Source organism: Notothenia coriiceps, unplaced genomic scaffold, assembly GCF_000735185.1.
Source record: "Notothenia coriiceps isolate Sejong01 unplaced genomic scaffold, NC01 NC01_scaffold00024667, whole genome shotgun sequence".
In the NCBI taxonomy this organism is placed as follows: domain Eukaryota; kingdom Metazoa; phylum Chordata; class Actinopteri; order Perciformes; family Nototheniidae; genus Notothenia; species Notothenia coriiceps.
In genome coordinates, this window is record NW_011357368.1 from 5,877,039 (window position 1) to 5,887,140 (window position 10,102).

The 10,102-nt window shown below is 39.4% G+C and overlaps 2 protein-coding genes across 2 annotated transcripts in view; one reads left to right on the forward strand and one right to left on the reverse strand.

The window, feature by feature from the left end:
- errfi1a (ERBB receptor feedback inhibitor 1a) overlaps positions 1-4,841 on the forward strand; it is a 13,735-nt gene extending 8,894 nt beyond the window's left edge. Inside the window, exons 2-4 of the mRNA XM_010782570.1 lie at positions 1,155-1,360; positions 1,527-1,615; positions 1,862-4,841. Of these exons, the coding sequence (XP_010780872.1) occupies positions 1,209-1,360; positions 1,527-1,615; positions 1,862-2,961 (1,341 nt within the window). The 5' untranslated portion in view covers positions 1,155-1,208 and the 3' untranslated portion in view covers positions 2,962-4,841. The remainder of the gene's footprint in view (positions 1-1,154; positions 1,361-1,526; positions 1,616-1,861) is intronic.
- A 2,660-nt stretch (positions 4,842-7,501) lies between these two features.
- LOC104955450 (mucin-3B) lies at positions 7,502-9,456 on the reverse strand. The gene is made up of 8 exons (XM_010782777.1): positions 9,117-9,456; positions 8,882-9,006; positions 8,657-8,721; positions 8,355-8,554; positions 8,077-8,242; positions 7,811-7,975; positions 7,657-7,727; positions 7,502-7,557 (listed from the first exon to the last, which is right to left on the reverse strand). Exons 1-8 carry the CDS (start codon positions 9,454-9,456, stop codon positions 7,502-7,504), a joined length of 1,188 nt encoding a protein of 395 aa, XP_010781079.1.
- Positions 9,457-10,102: the final 646 nt, after the last annotated feature.

A 10,102-nucleotide genomic window follows, 5' to 3' on the forward strand; every position in this document is an offset into this window, starting at 1 on the left:
GTTTCCTGACAGTTTCCTGTGGTCTTTGTCTTTAACAGTCTAGACCTCCGACCCTTCTACTTAGACGTTATCCCATTCGTCGAACCACCACTTCTTAGTTAGACACCTCGTTAATAATCTTTCTTCTGTATGTTCTGTGACTATTAAGGGAGCTAGACCCCGAGGCTGCGTTCTAGAGTGGGCACCCCAGTTTTACTAGTGTTCTTGCCACTCGTTTTTAGGGTCTTTGGTGTGCCCCGCCTGGATCAGCTTCACTTGGACGTCTCTCGACCCTGGTTTTCATTGTTTCCGATGGTAGTCATTGTGTGTGCCGGCGCGTCCCTGAGTTTAGGACGTCACGGTCTGGCACAGGGGGACGAATTCGGTCATTACAGGGTCGGCGGCAGACGTTCAGAACGATCTCTCGTAAATCTACTAGGTCCTTCTCCTAACCCTGCTTGACAGTATACCGAGTGCTACTTTGGTTTGTCTCTGTGAAAGGACCATTGTGTGTAGTTGATCTCGCACAACCTCCCTTTCTTACGACTCAACCTAGTGGAGTTTGGAGTGTGACTGTTTGAGGTTGTGGACAGGTGTCTTTTATACTGATAACGAGTTCAAACAGGTGCCATTAATACAGTTAACAAGTGGAGGACAGAGGAGGCTCTTAAAGAAGAAGTTACAGGTCTGTGAGAGCCAGAAAGCTTGTTTTTTTTGTAGGTGACCAAATACTTATTTTACACCATAATTTGCAAATAAATTCTTTAAAAATCAGACAATGTGATTTTCTGGATTTTATTTTTTCTCATTTTGTCTCTCATAGTTGAGGTATACCTAGGATGAAAATTACAGGCCTCATCTTTTTAAGTGGGAGAACTTGCACAATTGGTGGCTGACTAAATGCTTTTTTGCCCCACTGTGCACTACTTGTCATTCCTCTGTCATAGGAGATTGTTTTCTTGTCTGTCTAGTACTTAACAGAAAAGGAGTCACAAGCACAAGACTGATTCTAATATCTGGACTTGCTTTACTTCTTTCTTCCCATGGAGTATGTGTGCCTTGCGTTTAGAGAGTATTTTTCAATGTGCTACCACATGTTCTGTTTCATCTCATCTGCGTTTGCCGTCAGCCTCCTTTCACCGTCATTCACGGCTTGTGTCTTGGCTGTGTTACAGGTGCACCAGAAGCAGGGGTAGCCAGCCGGGTGATCTGAGTGTTTCCTGACTCTGATGCGACCCGAGTGTGCCTGGAGCATGTCCACAGTGGGCCTGACTGCCCAGGAGATCTCTTTTCCCATCGAAAACCCCTTCCTGAGGGGCAGCTACTGTCACAGCATGGCTGGATCCCAACCCTCCTGGACCCATCCCAATGAGCTGGACAAGTAAGTGTTCAAATGCCTCGGCTAGGAGTTTATTAGGGGAAGTTTTTTAAAATCTACATGACATGCCGCATTTTTATTATTCAGGTCAGTCTTATTAGTTATGATGGAATGGTATATGATTAATCTAAACCAGTACTAATCTATTCATTTTCTTTTTTTTTAACAGCTTCTACTTCAGTATGGACACTGCACACTCAGATCACAGCTATCGCACCCAGCATAAAGTGCCACCTCCACCGTCTTTAAGCTATGAACGTAAGTGCATGATCTCTCATCTGCATAGTGCAGCTCTTCTGAAATACATAATTGTTTGTAAAAATCATCAGCTCCATACTGCAAGTAGTAAGTGGTTTTCCAGAATTACAGAGAAAGCTAGTAGTCTATCTGTTTTATAGCTTTTACTAAAGTTGTAGAAGGCAATGATGATTGTCATTCAAATAAATTAATACTGTGCCATAAAATTGATGTCATTTTTTCCCCTCCATTTGTCTGCTCTGACAGGACATAAACACAGTCCAAGCTCACAGAGATTACCTCCAAAACAGTCCCGGCCCTCCCATCTCTCCCTGTCTTGCAGCGTTGAACCCTCCACCCCAAGTCCTGCAGATGACGACCAGGTGGTCCCCTCGTTCCAGAGGCTCTCGGTGTGCAGCAGTCCTCCTCAGACGCCAGGCAGATGCTCCAAACCTCTGCCCCCCATCCCCCCGCACACGGACATCTCCCAGGAGCAGGCGATGGACAATGAAGTAGAGTTTTTCACTAGCCCCGACGAAAGCCGCTGCCTGGTATCTGATCAGTGTTCCAAATCGTCTCCTTTTCGTTATGGAGTCCCCAGTCGAAGGAGCTGTGGCCAGATTAACTACGCTTACTACGATGGTCCATTAGGGCCGCAAAGCCCGAGGCAACCCCCACAGCAGCACCAGGCATATCCTCCTCAGGAAGTGCGGGAACAGTTTGAGCAGCAGCGACCTCAGGAACCACCTGAGCCTGTGGTCTGTCAGAGACAGCAGGACAAGGCTCAGAGGAGGCTCCGACGCTCGCACTCTGGCCCAGCTGGATCCTTCAACAAGCCTTCGCTGCGCCTCACGTGCCACAAGCGCCATACTCAAAGTATGGATAAGCCCGGGGTGCCACCTCCTATCCCTCCACGAACAATCAAGACAGGAGACAACCGCCGCTGGTCAGCAGATGTCTCGTCTGGGGCTTATAGCGATGAGGACAAACCACCAAAGGTGCCTCCAAGGGAACCTTTGTCCAGAAGCAGCTCCCGCACACCCAGCCCCAAGAGCCTCCCAACATACTTTAATGGGGTGATGCCCCCAACCCAAAGCTTTGCACCCAACCCTCGTTACGTGAGCTATCGGGGTTTACAGAGACAGAACAGTGAGGGCTCCCCCTGCATTTTCCCTGTTATGGAGAACGGCAAGAAGGCCAGCACCACACATTACTATCTCATGCCTCAGCGGACTGCTTTGGTGGACTCGCCTTGTGTAGATAGATTTCTCCGGGTCAAGGATAGCCCTGCAGCTCGCAATACAGATGTATCAGACTCAAACTGGGACTGTCCCACTAGAAGGAAAGCACAGGTAGATTTAGTTTGAAAAGTTTTAGAAGTAGCAGAGGACTCTACTGTACATGAGCAAAAACCACTTGAAAAAATTGTGAAACTGGACGCTAACAACCCTCAAACTGCTGCTTTTACTTATTTTATATATTTTTTTACCCCTATGTATTCTCAACACACAGGGTATGTGTGCACTGTATTCAGTTACTGGTATTGTTGAAATAGCTATCACAACTGAGATACTTTATGTACAAATTGTATCTCTGACTATAGATTGTGGGCAAAATTTAACAATGTAGAGCTTATTTTTTTATATGATTTTCTTTTTTTTTTATTTCATGATGTGGTACAGCCGGAAGGTACAAGCGGGCCTTGAACCTCGCGTGTTCAGTATTTTCAGTGTCTGGAAGGTTGAGGATGTTTTGTGAGGTGCATTGACACTGCTTTTGTATCTTACAAGGGACAAAAGGTCAGTAATGTAAACATGTATCATCAATATATGAAGTCGAAATACAAGGCCTATTAATTTTTTTTTTTTAACAAAATGAAGGATGCTAGCACACAAATCTCTTTTTTGTTTGCTATTATATATCAACACTGATATGATTTCCCTGCCTTGATGAAGTTGCAGTCTTAATCAGGCCTCTATATCTGTGTAAATTGATGTTTTCCACATGGTACATTTTGTACTAAGAGGTGGTTACATTACTGGTAGCTACGCATGTTTCCATTGGAATGTCTAGTGCAGCTTATATGGTGTAGTTGATGAATGTGTCTGTTCGTGCTTGTATGTGTTTGCACATACAGGCATGCGAACAGCAGTTGAAAAAGTATTCTGGCGAGAATTTTGGTAGAAAACTATCAACCCTACTTGTTACAGTGCTCTGCTTTTTTGTAGTGCCTGCTTTTTAGTACAGCCCTCTAAAAGAGATTGCTTGCTTTCAGTGTCCAGGTCTGTTTTGTTGCACAGAAATGGGCTTGTTGAACATTAAGTGAATGTATGCTATACTTACTGAAATTCCACCAAACACTTGGAGGAGCTTATTGTTGGTCAAGCTGTGAGTCATTGCTTGGAACTAATTTGCCTCATATACTACCTCCATTTTTAATATTAATCCTATATTTCACATAACCCCCTTTCTACAAAGGTAAAATCATAAATTATAATGTATATAGATGAGGTAACCAACTCATTGTGGGACCTGACACAGTTTTAATTCAGTTACACCTCAGTTAAGAGTAACATAAAGTCAATTCTAACCGGATATCCTTAAAAATATATTTTAGATCACGCAGAGCTTAGATCACAGATGTTTGGCTAACCTGTTAATACAGACGCATTACAAAGACAGTGCAGGGTTTACCTACCTGACACAGACTTTCCTGTTCTGCTCATGCATTCCTGCCTTACATGATTGCAGTGGGTGTGGTCTGAGAGACTTTGGCTGCTGGCAGCCTAGAAAATGTATGAATTGTATTGTTGTAGATTGCTCAAGAAGCATCAGGATAATATAATAAATGTAGCAAAATGTATTGAAGTAACCCTTGGTATCGAACATGGTGGTCAGTTTGGGAAACGGATAACTGCTAAGGTCAAACGGTCATTAAATTATACTTTTTGTTCTCCCTCCTGCTCACAAAACCTTGCCAACACAATGTTGCATTTGACTTAAATTTCTGAAGAAAATGTTTACATACACTGATACTATTTAATCTTAAGGTATTCATATGTCTTATTAGAAATAATAAAACTGAATGAAGACTAGTTTATTAAGACATACCTTCTCTGCTGTGGTGAAGACATGCACTGGGAGAGTACAGTATGATGTGTACAGTATTTAACAATTCCATTTGTTTTTATGAATAGTTGAAAAGCATATAGTCTTTGAAAAGAAAGCTAAATAAAATGACTTATTTATGAAACTGCTTCATTTTGTTTCTTCAATCTGTCAAGCCTGAACTCTCAACTCAGCTGTTTGGCCTGTTTTATCACCCACACACCCTCGTGCTGTGCCTTGTTGTGACTGGCCTCTTTCCAGAGAAAGAAGAGTGACTTACAATGGTCGACTGACAGGTGTACAGCACACTGCCTTCCTCTTCCTGGTTAGAGCACGGTCTCCTCCTGCATGACAGCTTAGATGCTCTGTGGCAGCCAGCTCTGCGCCCACACGTTTTTTTTGTTTCAAGTGCTTAACAATGTTGCAAGTGTTGTACTCTTGACTTGAGTCCATGTGGTTAGGCATAGAGTCACAACCAGAATAAGCCATACAGAGTAGAACTGGTTAAATAATTACCAAACTATCTTCAATTAAGCTGCATTTACATTAAACACCTCAACTGAACATTTCTGTAGCTTTACGTTTTTGTTAAATTGCAATCGATTTAGCATTATTGTTTTAATGGAGCATAACCTTTTACCTGTGAGCTGCTAGGCGACAGCATGGATGTTGACTATGGCAACTGAAAACAGGCTGCTCGTTTTAATCAAAGATCAGGTGCCAGATGAAATTACAAAGCGTTTGGTTTGTGATCACTTTCTGAATTAAACACATTGCACTGCTGTGGCACTTTGGATGTGCTCTATGCCCAAACTCAGACATGACACTTTCTTATAGATTTTACTTTTTAATTATTATTTTTAATCCTATTTAGCCAAAATAGTTTCTTAAGCTGACACTATCTTACTAAACATTGTTTTCTGACGGAGCTTTATTTTGGCAACGCTACTACATTTCTCCTCATGCAATTAGAGTTTGACCTCTTACGTGGGTGTAATTCTTAAATTGAGTATGTCAGACTTAAGTTGAAGCAGCTCAATGACATCAAACATATCTTTGGACTAAGTAAAGAAGATAGGAGTCCTAGCTAACACTGCTGATTGATATATTTTAATGATAATAATTATTACAGCAATTATGATAACTGCTGCAATAATTGCTATACAGCCTCTGCTGGTTAGTCTGCAGTTGTCTAAAAGCAATAGAGCAATTTTTGGTTTCTGTGACTGAATCTTAACATGGTTGCATAGATCAACATTGTAAAGATACACCTCAAAATGTATAATCAAAATAACTTCTCAAAAAGAAAGTGGGAAAAATGACATTGTGAATAATAATAAGATGTATAGACAAATTGTGGAGAATGATTGCTTGGTATGCTTGCTTGTCTGTTATATATATATATAATAATATTTACACTTGTGAATATAGCAAGAAAATGCATATCTGCAATCTGTCAAAAAAGACAAAACGAATATGGCCAATTTCTAATTAATACTGTTGTGCGTATTGACATCCTCTCTCATTGTAACTGGTCTTGGTTAGTAAAGGGGACAGAGTTGTACATATTTAACTTAGAATGAAGTGCTGCTGGTCAAATGTTACTTAGGTAAGAGTTCTTGTAAAGACAATATGGTACATCAAGCAAAGATAAAGTAATGATCAGGTGAGTCTACCACTAGGTGGACTCAAATAGCCAACAATGTGGTCGGTCGGATAGAAAAACAGAAATGTAGTGATGTTGAGGACCAGCAGCGGGGATTTGCACTAGTATTTTGAGGTATAGTTGCAAATAAAAAAAAAATGCCACAAACGATTAAGATAGATAGGAACAATAATATTTGTTTAAAACTCGCTTTCTCTCTGTGCCCAATTTTTCCATATTGAAAAGGCACACCATTAAAATATGTGTGTGTGTATGCCATCTAGTGACAGGACATTGTAGTGAATTTAGGGAACGTCATCAATAAAATGTACTTTCTTAGATGATTTAATACACATTCAGAAACCCTAGACACTGACTTCTAAGCTGAAGCCAACATTCCCTCCCGACAAGAGTTCAAGAAGGGACAGAATTCAATATTTTCACATGTTACATACAGCTTTGGAAAAAATTAAGGGACCACTCAAAATGTATCTTAAATCTCAATCTCTACATGTATGGCAGCCATTCCAGTTTCTGTTGAATTCCAAACAGAGAAATGTTGTCCGTAGTTTATATGATCAAATATAAAAAAGGTTCATTTTACTCAAACGCATGTAAAAAGTAAAACCAGAGAAAGTGATAATGGTGCAGTGGTCTCTTAATTATTATTTCTTCCAGAGCTGTATATTACGTTGAATTTAAGAGCAGAGCAACAGTGTCATTGAAAAGACAAATGGTTAGTGTAATTTGAATTCACTGATGTATGATTTTACATGTTTATTTTAAGATAGGGCACAAGAGGCTACATTGAATTACAAATATTATAAAAAAAAGTCATTAATATCATAACAACAAATTACAATTCTAATACATTATGTGCAATATAAAGTTGGTAGCTCATACAATTTGTAATGTTCCTCACTACTACCATGGAAAACCATTGTTATTAACAAAATGTTGCATTCTGAAGCCATAATCTGGGGTTGATGTTCAAAAACCTCTGGATGTTTTGTTGTGACCTGGATAGACACACGAATGATGACATTGATATCAACAATTAAACTACAATCTTACATTTATCAGTTCTTCAATAGGTACTGTATGTAAAAACAAAATAGTAAACAAGAACACCTGTAATCAGTTGTGATCACTTTTTAGTTGTTGCCTAAATTCCTCTGGTATGTACCTGCAAGTCCCAAGTTGTGATTTCCTGGAGTAAAGAAACAGGATAATATTTTAAATTGCAAATGTAAGTGTCCTTTCTGAGAAATTGTAAGCTGTTTAAAAAAACGGATTACTGACAACACACCTGTCTCAGAGAAGTCAAAGAAGTCTTCTTCAAAAGCTGAGAATCTTCTGTTATAGGAGTTGCTCCTTTTCCTAAAATAGAGCAATGTTTAAAAAAAATGATTACAGCGGAAATTTTATTTTGAACATTCGCATAGTGTTATCTAGGAACCCACCAAACAACCATTCCTTTCTTTTTTACGATGACAGAAATGATGATGATAATTAAGAGCAGGAGCACCACTGCCAATGATCCAAACAGTGCACCATAGAAACCTGGACCCCAACGGGAGACGTCACATTGTGGGCCATAAAACTGCTCAAGGCTAGACTCAAAGCATCTGGATTAAAAGGCCATAAAAGCAAAACAAATGTTTAATGAAAGTGACATTATACGCAAAAATATGACAAATGTGAGATACAAAGTGATGTTCATGCTTACCTACAGATTGGCCCCTTGCTAATGTCATTGTAACACTCTCCATGCTGGTGACAGTAATCCGTGTTGGTTTTGCAAGGTCCTACACACTGCCATTTACCGTTAACGATCACAGCAGTGTAATTAGTAAACTGAGAACAGTTTACAAAAGGCTTAATATCTGTGATATCTGATTGCAAAAAAGTAAATTAAGTTATCATTAACAAACAAACAAACAAAAAATGATGAATGAACAACTGACAATAAGTCAAATATACACGTTTATCACTGCCTGTACATACTTTTTATCTCAGGTGGCTGGAAGGTGATTTCCTTCAACTGCACGACTGCATTAAAGGCCTTAGAAATCATCATGAGGTTTTTTGTGTCATTCAAGATGTTAGTCAACCTCCCATCAAGCAGAGTGTTGACAAACTGGATTTGAGATTCATTGTTTGGATAAATGTACTCTGCCATACTCTTTGCAACAACACTTCCTGGTCTACAGTAAAAGAAAATATAGATATTACCAATAGAAAATAAACTGTTCTGGATTAAAGAGTAATTTGAGTTATTTTATCAGTAAAGTTAAATGAAAACTCACAATAAATTGATGACTTGTACTTTTTTAAAGGTTTGTGGATCTGCTTCTTTGCATAAAGCTTCAATCTACAACACAGGGAAAATGTATTATTATTAATGATATAAACATATGTTTCGACAGTAACATTAAAAAAAAGTATAGAGCAAAAAACTAATTACAGAAAAATGTGTATAAGTTAAAGTTATTGCAACGATTGCTGTGTAAATAAATAAGAAAATGGTCTACCTGTAGTTCTAAGGTTTTGATGAATTCCAACGATTGAGGTGAGCTAAGATCTTTAAAGGCCGATTGAAAATGGACCTGGATTTCTAAAGAAAAATGTGCTTTCCGAGTTGGCAATTCCTCAGGGTCTGCAAACAAAAATAGACAAATTTATTGACATTGCAAACATATTATATATTTCCCCAAAAAATGTTGGAGCATATTTTGGAAATCAATATTTGGGTATGAAAAACCTCACCAATATGAGGAGTTGTGTCATTCTTTCCAAAAGAACAGGACTCTCCAAAAAAAAAATCCTGACAGAGGCATTGACATTTTCCAAGTGTGACAATGAATTTACAGGTACCCCCCAAACATTGACAGTTCTGACATTGAGGAGTTGTAGGTTGTGCTGTTAATGTAAACGTTGTATTTGAAAGGGGAATGATAGTTGATGTTGAATGAGTTTTTCTCGTAAATGTGTTTGTGGTGATGATTTCCACTGACGTCAAAGCTTTTGAAGATGGTATTGAAAGAGTATTAAGTGTTGGTGTCACTTTCGGGATAGGTGTGGATTGGTGCACTGTCAATGAGGACATCAATGTTGTAGAGGTTTCTTGGCTAGTCAATGGGAGCACAGTTGGGATGGGACCCATTGGAGTAGCTTCAGATTTATGTTCAGGAGACGTTTGTGTGAAATTAGTGGTCAGTGTTGTGAATGTTGAGTGTGAACTTGAGGAAACCTCTGTATTTGTGGTTGAAATTACAGTTGTTGCAGCTGGATCAGTGTTGGAAGTACTTGTTTCTCCAATCGATGTCAATGTTGAGGTTGACATTGTTGGTTCTATTTTTCCTGTTGTTGTAACAGCCGTGAGGGGTGTAGATTGTTGCCCTGTTGATGAGGACATCATTGTTGTAGATGTTTCCTGGCTACTAACTGGGAGCTGTTTATTGCTGGTCGCCATTGGTGTTGTTTCAGATTTGTCTTCAGGAGATGTTTGTGTGAAATGTGTAGTTTGTGGATGGGATGTATAGGGTGAACCTGAGGAAACCTCTGTATTTGTGGGGGAAATTAATGTTGTTGTAGATTGATTACTGTTGGAAGTACTTGTTTCTCCATTTGAGGTGAATGTTGATGTTGACATTGTTGGCTCCATTGTTCCTGTTGGTGTAACAAGTGCAGTAACAAGTGTAGATTGTTGCTCGGTTGATGAGGACATCAATGTTGTAGATGTTTCCTGGCTA

Coding starts and splice junctions, on each gene's coding strand:
- LOC104955450 (XM_010782777.1), bottom strand. CDS start 9,456: ATGTCCTCATTGACAGTGCACCAATCCACACCTATCCCGAAAGTGACA. Junction 8,243..8,354: donor CCAGCCACCTGAGATAAAAA/GTATGTACAGGC, acceptor TTTTGCAATCAG/ATATCACAGATATTAAGCCT. Junction 7,976..8,076: donor AGCAAGGGGCCAATCTGTAG/GTAAGCATGAAC, acceptor CTTTTAATCCAG/ATGCTTTGAGTCTAGCCTTG.